At 51.2% G+C, this 16,979-nt stretch overlaps 1 protein-coding gene across 6 annotated transcripts in view; it reads left to right on the top strand.

Annotated features, from left to right (window-relative positions):
- Positions 1–16,979, top strand: part of CUX1 (cut like homeobox 1) — a 373,427-nt gene that overhangs the window by 76,569 nt on the left and 279,879 nt on the right. For all 6 annotated transcript variants that reach the window (XM_049698866.1, XM_049698865.1, XM_049698864.1 and 3 more), the window contains exon 2: positions 3,279–3,389. In XM_049698866.1, the coding sequence (XP_049554823.1) occupies positions 3,279–3,389 (111 nt within the window). The remainder of the gene's footprint in view (positions 1–3,278; positions 3,390–16,979) is intronic.

Raw genomic sequence — 16,979 nt, 5'->3', positions numbered from 1 at the left:
CCCCGGGCCTCCTCAGAGCCAAGCACAGTTTCAAGTTTCTCCATCTTTCTAGAGACAAGCAGAGCATATGCAAACATGTGTATAGATACTCTTTTAAACAATGTAACATTGTTTTGCCCTTTGCTTTTTTTTGCTTAAATATATCTTGAATATCATTCCATCTCATATTGTGTGTATGTAGGATTGCATTTTTGCAAAATAATTCTTGAGTGGATATGCCGATACACTATGTGCTATCGCTGGACATTGAGGTTTGTTCTACACTTTTTTTTGTTTGGTTGGTTTTTTTTTTGTTCTTTGTTTTTAAATACATTTCATTTATTTATTTGTTTATTTAGGCTGCGTTGGGTCTTCGTTGCTGCGCGTGGGCTTTCTCTAGTTGTGGTGAGCGGGGGCTACTCTTCGTTGCGGTGCGGTGGCTTCTCTTGTTGCAGAGCATGGGCTCCAGGTGCGTGGGCTCAGTAGTTGTTGCTCGAGGGCTTTAGAGCACAGGCTCAGTAGTTGTGGCGCACGGGCTTAGTTGCTCCGCGGCATGTGGGATCTTCCCGGACCAGGGCTCGAACCCGTGGCAGGCGGATTCTTAACCACTGCACCACCAGGGACATCCCCTTTGTGAATTTTTAATGCCTTTCAGATGTGGGGCCTCTCTGTGCTCCTTGTTACATGTGACCAGTGACTCAGGGGCTGAGGGTTCTGTATTTTAGACCCCCACTGCCACTCCCCTGAAACATTCAGTTCCCTTGTTAACGGATCATTATATGTGACATTTGGAGGATAGACTGGCTGGGTGGATAATAAAACAGTATTTGACTTATGTTTCATAGCCATCTCCTGCCTTTGTGTTGTCCCCAGAGCCTTAGAAAGCCTTGATGTCCTCCAGGACTGAGACTGTGAGCCTTGAACCTGAGCAGCCAGACCCAGCGTGGCAGAGGCTCATGCTCGGTGGGTGGCGGCACCCGGTGCACTTCGGAGAGCCCTGTTGGTTTCTCACTCGGGCCTGCGTATGTCTGCACACATGGCGAAGGGGGTGTGGTATGCCCCCCGCGGCCCCCCGCCACCTGGGTCCCTGCATGCCAGTAGCAGGTCACCTTGGGTGCCCTGGCCCTGCTACCCCGCGATAGGGGTGGATCAGTTTCCCTTCCATCAAGCGACCTGTGCCAGGTTCAGCCCTCCGCAGTCAGGCTTTCTGATGGATCTGCCCATGGAACCCCTTGATGCCGGGCTGGGACAGACCTCAGAGTGAGAGGTGGGGGGACCGAGGGGCCCAGGGAGGCCCACAGACCGTGTGCTCTTCGACATCTCCTGCAGTGCTACCCCCATGGTCCCCGAGTTCTTCCCACTAGGTCTGGGACCCTGCAGTCGGCCGTGTGCCTCCAGCATCCAGCACCTGTCGGCAGAAGTCACCAGACACCCTCTGATTAAGTGACCCCTCCCCCGCCGCCCCCCCACCCCCACCCCGCCCCAGGAAGTAGGGTCTTCACTGAAAGCTCTTTGTTTTTCTCTAACTTTTCTGCATCTGTGTGTGATTGGAACCAAACATCAACTTTACTTTTTTTGTCGTATTTCAATATTGGCTTTTTACCCCCTTTCTTGAAATCTCCTTTTATAACTTCTGCTGCTGCTGCTTAAATATAGATGTCTAAGTCCTCCTCCTTACCAGATTGTTTATATTTTTGAGAAGCCTTCTGCTTATCTGCGATTGCTCTCTCCTCTGTCTCCATCCCCACGCTGCCACATTGGTTTCAGTTGCTCTTTTTTTCCCCCCCTGCCTTCACTTGACTGGGATGTGTTTCAAATGTGGTCTATCAAAATGTGCAGTGTTTCCCTCTTTTCTGCAGTAGCTTTGACATCTGTTCTTGAATCCGAGCCCACGTTATTCTTTTGGACTTGCTTGCCCAAGAATTGCCGCAATGCCAGAAGCGCGGAGGGAGGGAGAGAGTGCGGTGTGGCGGCATCTCCCCCACCCCCTTGTTCCTCCCCCCAACCCCCCACCCCTTTAAAAACTCTCTGCCATTTCCAAGTTGACAGCACCCTAGATGTTTGTTCCAGCACTCCGCCGCCCCGTCTGGCAGCGGCCCACCCTGTAGCGGAACGAACGAAGTGCTCAGCAGCAGGGTTCGCAGACGCCTTTGGTTACTTCCGCCAAAAAGGAAGCCGGGTGGGTGGAGGGTGGGCGTAGAAGGCCTCTTGGCTTCCTGGATGTCTGTGCATGGATCTTCAGCTTGGAGTTTCCTCGCCTCCCTTAGCTCTGCTGGGCCTCGGGGCGACGGGCTGTACCACTGAGAAGCCACTTGGAGCCGCCGCTCGCATCCTAAGCAGAATGTGCCCGTGTGTGTCTTCAGTAGCCAAAGCCACCCAGCACGAGAATGCAACTCTCGGTGGCTTCGGGAATGTGTCCTTGCACTCCTGCTGTCCGCCCAGGACACCACCCTCCTGGGCCCATCTGCCGCAGGCTTGTTTCAAACGGAGCCTCTTGGCTTCTCCTCCCAGAGCTTCCAGCTAGGACCCAGGTTCTCTGACGCTCCGCGTGCCGGTTTGTTGTGTGCGACAGGGGCCCACCCGCTCCTGTTGGTTCTCAGAGGCTCAGGGGCAAGTCTAGGGGTTGGGAGATAACACTGTTCCCAGGTGCCTCGCTTCCCAAGTTGACACGGCGCTGGAGATCCTTATTCTTGGGACTTGCCTCTTAAGGTCCCTTTTGAAAACAACTAACAGGTCCTGAACATGATGTCTGGCCTCTAGTAAGCCCACAATAAGTATCTGTTGAACAAAAGCAAATCAGATGTGACTACAGAAGATGCCAGGCCCAGAGAGTCAGACAGGATGCCCCGGGGAGCAGCCCGGAGTCAAGCAGCAGGACTGGGGCCCAGAGACGTGGCAGGAAAGACACTCGTGAAGAGCAGAAGCGAGTGACTCCGGGGAGGGGTGGTGTTTGGGCACTGGCCTGACTCTGGTTTTAGCCAAGAAAAATGCATCTGCGTGTCCTGTCATGGGAGCAGTCACTTGTGATACGCCTGTCGATACAGCATGTCAAGCCGAGCGGGTTTGGTTTGGTTTTTTCAAGCCAGTCAGTGCACGGGGGCGGATGGGAGCCTCCTGGTGGTGCCCCGGTCCCTTTCCGCTGGCCCCCAGACCCTCCTGGGCCACGAGGTGGTGATCCCTGGAGCCACGGGGCTCCCCCGCCGCCCCGCCACCCGGTGCCCTGGTCGGGTGCAAATGTGCTCTCCTCCCGTACAAAGTGCAATTACAATCTCGCCTTCCCTTCTTGTTTCTCTCCGCAGAGGGAACTCGATGCCACCGCAACAGTATTGGCGAACCGGCAGGATGAAAGCGAGCAGTCGCGAAAGCGGCTCATCGAGCAGAGCCGAGAGTTCAAGAAGAACACCCCAGAGGTGAGCAGCGGCGTCTCCCTCCCCGGCTCTCGGGAGAGGGGGCGTCTTCCCGTCCCAGCACGCGTTCGGAGGCTGTGTCGTGAGCACTTCATTCCTAGCAGACGGGCCGTCTGCTCCTTCCTTTCGGCTGCCCTTGGCCCCAACAGCGAGCCCCTGTGCGGGCTGGGGACCAGATTAAAGCCCGAGTGAATTCTAGATGCAGACGCTGAACCAGCTGGGGAGCCAGGGGCGGGACCCCAGCCCCACCATGCCGTGTGCTCATGTCTGTAGGCAGGACCTCACCCCGGGTCCTTAGGGAGCATGAGTACAGGGACAGAGCCGGGTGGCAGGGCCTCAGAGGGGCACCTGCAGGCTGCACGCATCCAAGGATGCAGTATGCCGACGCTTCTTGCAAAACAGACGTTTCGTCTGGTCTGGCCTTTTACTTGCCTCTGTGTTTCCTGAAATATGCTTTAAAGGGCGCTGGAAATGTGCACTTCGTGAGCTCCTGATTTTTCTTTTTTGGAAGTATGTGTTCAGAGGACAGTGTTTAGAGCGGCTGGGGCAGCCTTTTCCTGCCCTATTTTCTTGGTCCCTTGTTCCCTGAGTCCTTATCAAAGGCTTCAGAAGAAATAAAAAGACAGGAGAGTTTTACAGACAGTTGAGCAGACGTGAGGATTGCTTTCCGTGAGCTTCTGCCAGTTGGACCCACAGTGGTGCTTGTGCCAAGGGCTCGTACCCAGCCTCCTGCACCCTCCACTCAGGTGTGAGCACGTGGCGGGTGTTCAGAGCTTCAGCCCTGGCTGCCAGGCCTCCAGATTCTTCCATGGAGAACAAAGGAACAGGCCTGGAAGAAAAGCTGCTTTCTGGGAGGGATGCTTCTAACTTTTATAATAGTCCTGGAAAATGATGTGTGAATTGAATTTGCTTAAAAGTGGACCCATTTTAAGTGCTCCAGAGGAGCTTGCTGTTTAAGGGAGTGTTACTGTGAATCATTTGGGGAAACAAGTAATTAACCCGCTATTTTCAGAATAAGTATTTTAGGAGAAAAAATCGTGGTAGTCCAGTGGAAAGAAGTAAGGCTGTAGGGGCAGACCCACCTGAGCTTTAAATTTTAGGTTCATTGCTTACCCTCTCCACCCCACCCTGCCCTGAAACGTGGATCTTCCGTGTTGTATCAGGACCAGACACGCGGGTCAGAGTGATTCAGGCTTGGGGGTTGCTGTCCTCCGTGCCGCTGGGGTTGGGGGTGGACTGCTGGTCTCCACGTTCCACCTCGTCATGTCATGAGCAAAGGCAGGATCAGAGAAGGCAGTCGAGCGACAGGCCACCTTCCTCCTCTTGGGCTGCTCAGAGCAGACCTTCCCGGAGGGTCTCGCCGCGGGGTTTCTCGCGCTCTCGTCTTTGACTTTGTTTCACTAGACCAGCCCGGGTCAGGTGTGTCTCTCGAGCCACCTTCAGCACTGATCTAGCAACTAGCTGTCACCGCTGTCCTGTGTTCTCACTGTCCTTCCCTTGGTGACCATATGTCCAGGGGTGGCGGTAGAAAAATCGAAAAAGGAAGGCGAGGTCACGCTTCTGAGGCGCCAGACAACAGCAGGTGAATACAATTCGTCCTGTGAGGAAGTGCCCTGAAGAGAACTGGATTCCTGGGTGTTCCTCTTGGGTCCCAAGGTCCTGTCAGCTAAAGGTGGTGCCGAGGAAGGGCGTGTCCCCTCCAGCCCCCTCGGGCTCAGCGACCGGGCCCCGTCCCTCCATTGACATCTAAACCGGGCTCGTCGGGCAGGAACTGGCCGCCGGCCCCCATCCATGGCCTATGTTGAATCCCAAGCCAGTTACTTGATGAAACCTAGCCTCAAACTTTGCATTTTATCTCCTAATCCCAGTAAGTGGAAGAGGCTTGGGGAGGAGCAGCCTGGTGGGGAAGAGCCATTTGGGGCATTGCTTTCCGGGGCACGTTTTGTTTGTTTGTTCTTGATTTTTTTTGATTTTTTTGGGGGGGCTATAGGATATGGTGTGCTTGATTTTTTTTGTTTTTGGGGGGCGGGGCTGTAGGATGTGGGTTGGGAAATATCTCTGCAGGTTTTGCCAGGGCACGTTTTTACACACCGACTTCCACGGAGAAGGGGACGCAGAACCCCGCCTGGAAGGGATGGACGTTGCCATCCTGTTTGTCCCTGGCTCTGCCAGCTGGTCGGGGCTGGTGCCCTCTCGGGCTCCTCCTGTCACAGTCAGGAGGCCTCGCTGCGGCACACATTTCCAAGACGCGTGGAAGGGGGAAGCCGCTCACCGGCTGTTGCCCTGATGGCTCCCCTGCGTTTCCCAATCCCAGACCCATCCTTGAATTTGGTGTGGGGTTCCCATGGGAACTTGAGGCAAGACCCTGTAGAGAAGACAGGTTCACCTATGCTGCCAGCCATCCGGTGCCTTCTGCAGATTTGGAGACCTCTTAAGGCTGCGGTGGAGGTGGGGGTGGGTAGCTTCAGCGAGGTCCTCCGGGGTACATGATGGCGGGACTTAGGGGTCCTGTGGTATGGGGGTGTCTGGGGGCTCTGACGAGTGTGGGGCCTGGGACCCAGGTCAGGTATCGGGTCATCACCTTGTTTGGAGCTTCAGTCCAGAGGAGCCTGACCCGTCTGTGACATCAGTCATTTCTTCGGATTATTAAACAACTGAGGACAGATTAACACTTACCGTCGAGGGAACACTTCTGGAAATTGGACGTGTGAAGATGAAGTTTGCTTAGAACTTTGTTCTCGGGGGTAAAAAAAAAAAAATTGGCTTGTTGATGGCGGGGGGCATCTCTGGGTGTGGACACAGACCAGCATCCTCACGCCTCACACAGTCAACCGAGTGAGGACTGGGCTGGCAGGGCAGAGCCAGTGCCACTGGTCTTGCTGGCGTCACGCCAAGTGCGTTGATTCTGGATGAAAACCCTGATGTCCCTCTTTGTTCTGGGAAAGGAGTCTGTTGAGTGTCGAGTAAGTCTGTTAGGCAGGTTCAGGCTTCAGGGGGCAGTCAGAGGTGAGTGAAGCCGTCTGCCGACAGGGAGTTTGTGTTTTCCTGGACTGGTGCTGCCCAAGGGCAGCTGGGAAAGCCCGGGCCCAGGGGTGGGTCGGTGCCCACCCCACCAGCCAGGAGCACACGAGGCACCGCGGAGGCCGGAGCCTTGAAGACTTTTTGTTTAGAATGCAGTTCTTTCAGTTTCAGTTTTGTGTCATTAATGAATACATTCCTAGTCAATTGATAGTCTTGCTTCTGTCCTTTTCAACTCAAAATTGTAGTTAATCTGAAGGAGATGCAGTTACTCTGCATATGAAGTTTCATGCCTTTCCTTGACTCAGAAAAGAGTCCCTTTCGAAGGAAAGCGTTTCGAGTTTGAATTCCGTGACCAAACATCCGCTCCCTGTTGCGTTTATGATCGATCAGTGACGTAAAAGACGGGGCATTTCTAGGTTGTTGCTCTGTTTGTATTTATTGCTGCAGGTGACTCACTGGCGTGTCGTTGGGCAAATGACTTAACCGCCCAAAGTCTCAGTTTCGTCATCTGTAAAAAGTGTAATTGGCAGGGCCCAGCTCACAGGGTTGCTATGTGTGTGTAGTGTGTGTGTGTGTGTGTGTGTGTGTGTGTGTGTGTGTGTGTGGTATGTAGTGTGTGTAGTGTGTGTAGTAAGTAGTGTGGGGGGGGAGAGCTCCACACAGGCCCAGCACCGAGAGTCTAGTACGTGTTTGTTAACGAGCATTAACTTGGAAAACATACTACGAAACACATGAGATACAGTTGTCTTCTGCTCCTCAAAGCCAGTTCAAGGAACTTAAAAAAAAAAAACAACCCACAACAAATATAGGTTGTTTTCACCCAAAGTGTTCCAGAAGTTGGTGTGTAACAACAGGTAAGCATTTTACAAGTATTTCTGAGCACCTTCCACGTGCCAGATGGTTTGGCCCTGGGGATAAAATCCTACCCCCGTTCTTAAAAAGTTCCTTATATTCTTACCAAGCAAGTACACCATCCTGATGAGGCATGTTAAGTATAGGACAGTGTCTCTGGAATCTTCTGAACGCAGACTTTCCCCCAGAAGCACTCTTAGATCAGTGCTGGTAAATTCCAAGCCGCGTGTGTCACAGTGATTCTTACTGTAGGTGAGCAGGGCTGCTTTTTGAGCCTTGGTTCTCAACCTTTGAAGCATTGGGGAAGGACCTGCCCCCTGAGAAATGCACACGTTTGCACATAGTTTAGTTTCTCCTGGACCCTCTGAAACTCCCAGCAGCCCCTGGCTTAATGCACAGCTGCAAGGCACGCTTTGGTGGTCTCAGTGGTCTCAGCGCACCACCCTGGGAGCTCTGTACGTGTCTCCCCCTTCACCTTCCTCCTAGTTGTGCCCAGACTGGGGGGTGGGGGGATGAAAGATGGGGGAAAGGGGCTGCGTGACAGATGAATGCTGAGGCCTTGACCTCTGGGCAGAGGCCACTGCGCTTCGGCCCCCGGGCTGGATTTTGGGGACCGGGAGGTGGTAGAGGAGCTGGGCCACCCCCGCTGATGCGGGGCCCTGCAGGCTGGCGGCAGGGGCAGGTGCCTCCACGCTGGCTGGCACATCCTCCCTGCCCGAGGCTGGTGACGAGCATGGCTGGGCTGGCGGCAGCTCTCTTGAAGCTCTTGAAGCCAGAGCTGTGGGTTCAGTGCAGGCCCAAACCCTGTGCCTTTTGCTTTTCTGTTGCCTTGATCAGAGAGCCAGGGTGTGGGCGGGATTACCTTTGATGCCTCAGTGTTGATAAACCTAATGGCAGATTAGAGGACCAGGGATGTGGAGGGCCCTGCCCAGAACCCTCCTAGGGCACACGCGGCTCCTTACTCCTGGAAACTGAGTTACTTCCCGTGGCGGGTAGGGACGGAGATAGGAACTGCAACGCTAGGGTTTCATGATTCTACCTAGGAATTGCTTTTTTTCTTGGTTTTCTGTTTGATTAACTTTTAAGTTTGCTCCTGGGACAAACGTTTGTCTTGACCACCATCTCCCAGCTGCTACTCGCCAGGCTGGGACTTGAAACCAGGCAGCCTGGCTCCTGAGTTGGTGCTTTTAGCTGCCTCCTCGATGGGCTGAGCATCTGGAGTGGTGCAGGCCCACAGAGTCAGGTCACGGGAGGTTTGCAGGGGGTGCTGTCCCAGCTCAGCGGCTCCAGCTATTTGAATATGATGCTCAACTATCAGAAGAAGGGTCTTCAGTGTTAGATTAGACTTGCTTCCAGACGGAGCACAAGGGATGGTTTTTGTTTTGTTGCCTTTCTTTTCAACAACAGAAGAACCATCCTTTATGGGGAGGAGGAAAGGAAAACCTCCGCCTGGAGATGCTGCAGTTTTATCATAGAACCATCTTTGGGCCTCATTTTTGTCCTGGCAGAGTGTCCAGCTCCTAACCCAGAATGTGTCTCAGGCACCTGACTGTCAGACTTCGCTGGATTAATCTATGCTTCTTATGAAAGGGGTCACATCTCTTCCGTGAGGTTTAAAACGCAGCTGCAATTCGGGAGCTCTCCTTGGTCATTTTTTTCCCCTGATGTATTTTTGCCTCAACATTTCTTGCTCTCTTGAGTGTTAATCCTCGTGACACCTGGTCCACCAGGCTCACATCCTGGGTCTGTTTCCCACATTTCTCCTGCGCAAACGCACGTGGCCTCTTTCTCCCGTCACCATCTCTCGCTCCCGTCGTGACAGACAGAGCTCAGTGCCCGCCCTGACTGGGGCTCGGCTCCCTGACCACCCTCGATCCCCGATGGGGAAGGTGGCCCTGGGCCTGGCACCACCCACAGCCTCACAGCCCCGCCTCCCGGGTCAGCAGGCCTGGCTCCGTGAAGGGAACGTTCTCTTTCCTGCTGACATAACCGCCTGTTCGCGGGCGTTCATTTCCTGAGCGCCAGAATCTTAATTTGCCCTCTCTGTCTCTGGCTGGAGTGTTTTTCTGATTTTTACGTTCTTAGGAAACCGTTATAGAATAGTCAGGAGTCGTCTTGACATACAACTCGGGAAGCAATCTTGCACCACGGCTGAAATGAACTAGATTTGTGGATTTCTCCCCAACTCTGGCAGGTGGGGGCAGAGCGAGGGCGCCTTCTTTAAGTCCCCTGTCACTTTCTTATTGATCAGGATGGACTCCTTCTGAGTGAGATAAAAAGTCACGTGCCCCCAGCCCGTCTCCAGCACGCGTGAGCCAGCTGCTCCCCTTCTGCGGAGGTGAGGGGGACAGAAGGACAGAAAGATGCTGCAAACCTTGTGGCTCCTTTTGCGCTCCCTGTGAGAAAGGAGTCAGCAGGCTGGGGGAGGGAAGGAGGGGGCAGTAATATAGTTGTGGCCCGGGCCCAAATGCGTTTAGTCACTGCCTCTACAGCCTTTATATAGACACTGCAGGGAGTGACTCAGCCTGGAAAAAGAGCGTCACTTAAAAATAAAGTTGCAACTCAGATGGACACGTCCTGCACAGGCTGCCTCCAGACGGCGTGGCTGGGGATTGGTGAGAAACCTGGGGTGGGGGTGGGTGTCTTTGCCCCACATGGCCCTGCAGGGGTCCCAGACCGGTCAGGTGGCCAAGGTGAGGATGGTCTTTACAGCTGCATCGTAGAATTGGCATGAGGATTAAACGAGCTCACGAATGACTCCCCAAGCTTTTTAAACTATCGAACAGTGTTCAGACGTTCTTCGCTACAACTGGACATGCTTGCGTGTTGAGCAGTGACTGAATTCTTCGCTCTTCTCTTGTTTTCAAGAAATGGACAGACTATGGAGGCCTGTGTGGCTTCAGGCACATGGGAGACTAGAAGTGCGAGCTTAGTTTTCCTGGTGCCTCACTGGACACGGGAATACGTTCATTGACGACCCACTGCACTGATTTGACAAATTGTGACCTTTTTTACTAGTTTAATCCCACTTTATTAAATACACATAATCATACAGAGCCCAAAGCCTGGAGGGTTAATCACCAAAATGCTAACCTTATATTATTTCTGTAGGGAGTAGGGGAGGGGTAGAGGTGACATTCATTGTCTCCTTTCTGTTCTTCTATACTGTCAACAAATTGTGACTTTTTTTTAAACCATAACTAGGACTTTTTTTTTTTAGGTTTTATTGGAATACAGTCATGGTTTCTTGCTTTTTAAGTCTTATGTATTTATTTAGGCTGCGCTGGGTCTTCGTTGCGGTGCGCGGGCTTAATTGCGGTATGTAGGATCTTAGTTCCCAGACCAGGGATCAAACCCAGGACCCCTGTGTTGGGAGTGCGGAGTCTTAACTGTTGGACCACCAGGGAAGTCCTAACAAATTGTGACTTTTAAAGAGAAGGGCAGACCAGACGTGCCTCTAGGGACACGGGCCTTTCAGGAAGGGTAGTGGTGGGGAGGAGGCCTGTAAGCTTGAAGACCGGGGGATGCAGGCGGACACCATCCAGGAACACGGACACCCCCAGTGCCCCGCAGACCACTCACATCGGGGACCCAGGAATCTAGACGCAGCCCCTCTGCTGAGTCTGCCGCTCTGGTACAATGACTTCCTCCCACTTCGGAAGGGGAAAGGCCTGCAGGCCGGAGCTGTGGCTCCATCCATCATGTGTACTTAGCTGTGCACCTTGAGCACCATGGACGCTGGGTGACCATATTTATAGCATTAGTTTAGGAATCTTTTCTTTACAAAACAGAATCTTTAAAATATATATTAACGCATGTGTGTGGAATCTAGAAAAATGGTTCAGATGAACGTATTTGCAGGGCAGGAATAGAGACACAGACGTAGAGAACGGCCATGTAGACACAGTGGGGGAAGGAGAGGGTGGGATGAGCTGGGAGATTAGGATTGACATAAACGCACTACCATGTGTAAAGTAGCTAGCTAGTGGGAACCTGCTGTATAGCACAGGGAGCTCAGCTCAGTGCTCTGTGATGACCGAGGGGTGGGATGTGGGGCGGGATGGGAGGGAGGTCCAAGAGGGAGGGGATATATGTATAGGTGTAGCTGATTCACTTCGTTTTACAGCAGAAACTGACACGACATTGTAAAGCAACTATACTCCAGTTTTAAAAAATGTTAACTGTACTGCTCTACAAGATTCATTTCTCAAACAGGCAGATAAAATTTTACTTAGCACTTTAATTTTATTTTCTGTACAGAATTTTTAAAAAATTTCAAGAACTGCCTTTCTTTGGCAGTTCCTCAAAATGTTAAACACAGAGTTACCCTATGACCCAGCACTTCCACTCCTAGGTATATAGCCAAAAGAATTGAAAACATGTCCACGCAAAGACTTGTATGTGAATGTTTATAGCAGTGCTATTCAAGAGAGTCAAAAAGTAGAAACGACCCAGGCATCCATCGAGAGATGAATCAGTAAACAAAATGTGATATAGCCATACAATGGAATATTATTCAGCTATAAAAAGGAATAACATGTTATAATATAGATGAGCTTTGAGTCATTTTGCTCAGTAAAAGAAGCTACACACAAAATGCCACATGATTGCATTTATGTGAAATGTCCGTAATAGGCAAATCTGTAGAAGTAGGTTAGGAGTGGCCGGGGGATGGGGAGAGACTGCTAATGCTTATGGGTTTTTTGGGGGATGATGGAAACGCTCTGGAATTAGATAGTAGTGATGGTTGCACAACTTTGTGTATATGCCAAACACCACTGAACTGTACACTTTCTTTTTATTTTTATTTTTGGCTGTGTCGGGCCTTCATTGCTGCACACGGGATTTCTCTAGTTGTGAGCAGGGGCTACTCTTTGTTGCGGTGCGTGGGCTTCTCATTGCAGTGACTTCTCTTGTTACGGAGCGTGGGCTCTAGGCACACGGGCTTCAGTAGTTGTGGCTCGCGGGCTCTAGGGCGCAGGCTCAGTAGTCGCGGTGCACGGGCTTAGTCGCTGCATGGCATGTCGGATCTTCCCGGATCAGGGCTCGAACCCGTGTCCCCTGCATTGGCAGGCAGATTCTTTTTTTTTCTTGCGATATGCGGGCCTCTCACTGTTGTGGCCTCTCCCGTTGCGGAGCACAGGCTCCGGATGCGCAGGCTCAGCGGCCATGGCTCACGGGCCTAGCCACTCTGCGGCATGTGGGACCTTCCCGGACCGGGGCACGAACCCGTGTCCCCTGCATCGGCAGGCAGACCCTCAACCCCTGCGCCACCAAGGAAGCCCTGAACTGTACACTTTAACAAGATAAACTTTATGGTATGTGAATTATATCTCAATTAAGGTTTTTTTTTTTATAATGCCTTTCTTTGTGGGGTGTGGGAAATCCCTGCACAGGTGGTCTGTTCACTTGTTCTCTCTCTCTCTCTTTTTTTTTTTCTTTTGCGGTACGCGGGCCTCTCACTGTTGTGGCCTCTTCCGTTGCGGAGCACAGGCTCTGGGCGCGCAGGCTCAGCAGCCATGGCTCATGGGCCCAGCCGTTCCGCGGCATGTGGGATCTTCCCGGACCAGGGCACGAACCCGTGTCCCCTGCATCGGCAGGCGGACTCTCAACCACTGTGCCACCAGGGAAGCCCACACTTGTTCTCTCTTATCCTCTGGAGAAATTCCCTACATAAAAGGGTCTTGTGGATTTCATTTGGGCAGTGGCCAGCTTGGTTTGGAAAAGGCTGCTCCAATATTTGGCCAGATTATAAAGGCCAAATAATCAACTTGGGTGTTTAATCATTCCAGAATCACCCACCGTTAAGTTATAAGAAGACTTTAACTAGAAAAAGTTTAAAAATTAAAAGTGAACTTTTAACTGTTACCAATTAAACTCTTTAAGCCAGTTTATCAACCCAAGAGGTTATTTTCTGGTTTCTTCTGGGTCCCTAGGAGAGAAAACCTGCCTTGAGGGTGATAGAGTAATGAATGCAACACAAATGTCATTCCGCCCCCAGTCGGTAATGGCTGGTGGCCACGTTGTTCCCCCTCATTCTAGAGAGACCCTGCAGTGTGCTCCCAAGGCACCAAGGAGGCCTCTGGAGCAGAAGAGGACTTAGCTCAGACTTGGCCACATGGAGTGAGTCTAGCTCCATGGCTCAGTGGCATTGGGACAGAAACTTAACCTCAGTTCCTCCTTTTGTGCAAAAGTATATTCTGCTTACTTCAAGAGACCATGTTGAGGAACATGTGAGATTCCTGGGAAGTAAATGGCCAGTCCTGGGCTGGAGTGGAGTGGACAAGCCAGTAAGTGGTGACCAGGATCTTTGGGCTAAGTTACCTTGACCAAGATCACCAGGCATTCTGGGACGCAGACCCCATGTGTATAAATGGAACTGACAATATCCCAGCTGCTGGGCAGGTGAAATGAATTCAATTGTAAGGAACATACAGTAGGTGCTCAATAAACACTTTTCTTCCTGCATTCTTTCCTCCCTCCCTCCCTTCCTTCCTTCCTTCCTTCCTTCCTTCCTTCCTTCCTTCTGAGCCCTTTCCTGGGCCAGGGGCCGTCTGAGGTTCTGAGATACAGCAAGACACCGAGAGAAGGTTCTGGCTCATGTGGGGAGTAGGCAGACAGTGACCACGTAAGCAAGTGACACACAGGATAATTTCAGGTGGTGATAAGAATGAAAACAGGACAGTACGGCAGTGAGTATGGATGGGTGGAAGGATCTTCAGGAAGTTAGGACAGTTTCTTGAATCAAAAAATGGAAAATGACCTTTTGCACAGCTCCCTGCTGCTACCCTTGCTGAATTTGGGCAGATTGCTTAGCTGCGGGGTCCCTGTAATTTCTTTCAGCTAAACGCCTGATGGCCTGTGTTTGCTCTTATCACTTAGTGACTCTGAGACACCAGATTCGGTCCCTCTGCTTCCTCAGACCGGGAGCTTTTCCATTCGGATGTGAGAAAGTTCGGTCGGTAAACATTTGAGTTGGAGGGAGGCCTTGTTTTGTTTGACTGCCTTTGGCCCAGAAAAGTGAATTCGAAGGTAATCAATGAAGAGTTAATCTCTTGGTCCGTGTTGGTTACACAGGAAGCAGGCAGAACTGCTCCAGGAGCCCTGACCTGGGGGCCGCGCGTGGCATCTGCAGAGCCCTCAGGACCCGCTTGCTTCCCGGGAGCGGCCTGTCCCAACTCACTCACTGAAATGTCGCAGGGCTGCCGTTCCCTTTCCTTCCTGAGCCCGTGTGCCGCTTCCTCTATGCGTCTAGCAGTTTTCAAAGGGCCATTTTAAGTATAACAGACAGATTCTCTGAGAGTTTAATAACTGTCAGAAGGAAAAGGCTGTAATTAGATGCATGTGGCATGGAAGTTTAGTCGAGACCACTCTGAGTTGTATAACCTCCAAGCCTCCATTTTCTTATCCAGAAAATGGGAGTGATGACAACTCTTGCAGGGTAATTATGAGTCAGACAGAACGCTGTAGACGGACCAGAGTAACCTTGGCAAATAGCGGGAGCTCAATAAATGGCCTGTTGAGTGTATGTTATAGGAATTGAATCTTTTAAAAGGAGAAATTGTGTTCACAAGTGAATTTGAAAGCTATAAATGAGCACTAAAATTTAAAAAAACAAAACAAAACTTTTTTGGGGGGCAGGGGGGCCTCGCCGCTCAGCACGTGGGATCTTAGTTCCGACCAGGGATCAAACCTGTGCCCCCTGCAGTGGAAAACACGGGGTCCTAACCACTGGACCGCCAGGGAAGTCCCCCCACACAAAAATACTCTTAAAGCATTAAGTAGATGTATAGGTCTGTAAGCTATAGACCTAGTTTCTAGGGCAGACTTGAATAGATTCAGTTAAATTAAAATACACTCCTTCCATATGTGTCTAGATGGTCATTTTCTCTCCCTTTGCATTGGTGCTACTGTTCCTGGAGTGGAAATATTTGCCTAAACTCTCTCTCTGGAAGCTGTTCTTTGGGAGCAGCCCCGTAGCTTGTCTTTCTGGTCAATAACCTCAACCGAAGTACATTTTGCGTAGAGAATGTCATGCCACATAGGATGTAGTAATAACCCGGGTATAGACCGGAGCTCACAGCTCTTCTCAGTAAACATCCTTGCTGTGTGCAGTTTGTCAGGTATGATGGTTAAATGGGAAAGCCATAAAATTTGGTTGAAATTGTGGTGAACTGTTATTTATTAATATTTATCGAGTACTTACCAAGAGCCAAGCACTATGCTAAGTGCATCACGGTCACCCAAGGAGGTGGGTGTCCTTAGTGCCACTTTACAGAGTGCAAGCCAGCTGCCTCCCAGGCAGACAGACCCCCAAGAACGAGGCCATAACCATTGTGTCAGACTGCCCCCTTTTAGCTTCCAAAAGTCGATTTTTAGTCAGTTAATTGTAAGCGGTTTCTCTTCTGTTAGTTAAAAAAACAACCAAAAGAATATATATATATATATATATTTTTTTTTTTTTTTTTTTGAGTATCGCTCTGAAGTGACATACCCATTTAAAGGGTGTTGTATGTGCTGGGTGTGCGTTTTGCGGGATTATACCCAGGGAAGAGCGGTTAGGCTAAAATCTGACGTTTACTTGAAAACACTGGTTACCTTACGGGAGTTTTTATAACCCAAAGCACAGGAAAATCTCCCCTTCTGTTTTGAGATTTTTGTCAGTCAAGAAAGAGACAGATGACAGGTCCTGCTGACCCTGAGACCTGTTGTCTTAAGTTTTTCTTTCTTTGCCCAAGGCGGCTACGGGCGGGAATAGTTGGGGCTAATCATTGAACACTGGTTTGTTTTTTTTTTTTCTTTTTGCCACGCCGTACGGCATGCGGGATCCCAGTTCCCCGACCAGGGATTGAACCTGGGGCCACGGCAGTGGCAGCGTGGAGTCTCAACCACTGGATCGCCAGGGAAGTCCTGAACACTGATTATTAACTATTGTCGGGTCTTGGTTTTAACTTGAAAATGTAAGTTGCAGAAAAAGTAATCTCCAGGGAGCATTATGCGCCCACCGTGCAGAGCGTGATAATTTTCTTTGTGGTCCAGTATTTTAGCAGGAAGACATTATGGTATTGTTGATACAGTTAAAGGGACAGTTGTATCGGGAACCAGGACACTTGGATCCTGATTCTGGTCCTGCCACTGACTGGATTTGAAGGCTGAGCAGGCCAGGTCCCCTCTGTTGTTTGATGGCCGTGCAGCGTGGCCGAGATCCGAGGGCGCCGAGCTGGGCCCACTCCCTCCCCGTCCGGCTCACTCCTGTTCACCCTCCATGGGCTCAAGACTTCCGGGCTGCCCTTTCTTCTCAACAGCCCTCACCTACTTTACCTCTTGGGGTTTTTCTATTCAGAATTCATTCTGCACACAGCAGAACGTTATGGCGATCCCATTGTATGTGGTTGGGGTATACCCGGGCAGCTCTGTTTTGAGGGCTCTGGTCGCTGCAGGGACACAGCGGGAAGAGCTCATAACAACAGCTGACACTTACTGAGCGCTTACTGTGTACCAAACACTGTTCTAAAGACTTTAACGGTATTGGCTGATTTAACACACAGGATCCCTGTGAAATAGGTACAATATTTTTCTCCATTTCAACGAGAGGAAAACTGAGCCCCTTAGAGGAGGGAGGAGGTCCACTAGGGCGTCACAGCTCAGAAGCGGAGAAGCTGCCTGGAGGTTGGGAATGCAGGCCCGCTGGTGGCAGGTCTGAGGCCCCTGGGGTGGGAT

The sequence above is a fragment of the Orcinus orca genome, chromosome 16, assembly GCF_937001465.1.
Source record: "Orcinus orca chromosome 16, mOrcOrc1.1, whole genome shotgun sequence".
Taxonomy (NCBI): domain Eukaryota; kingdom Metazoa; phylum Chordata; class Mammalia; order Artiodactyla; family Delphinidae; genus Orcinus; species Orcinus orca.
This window is presented reverse-complemented; position numbering and strand designations above follow the sequence as displayed.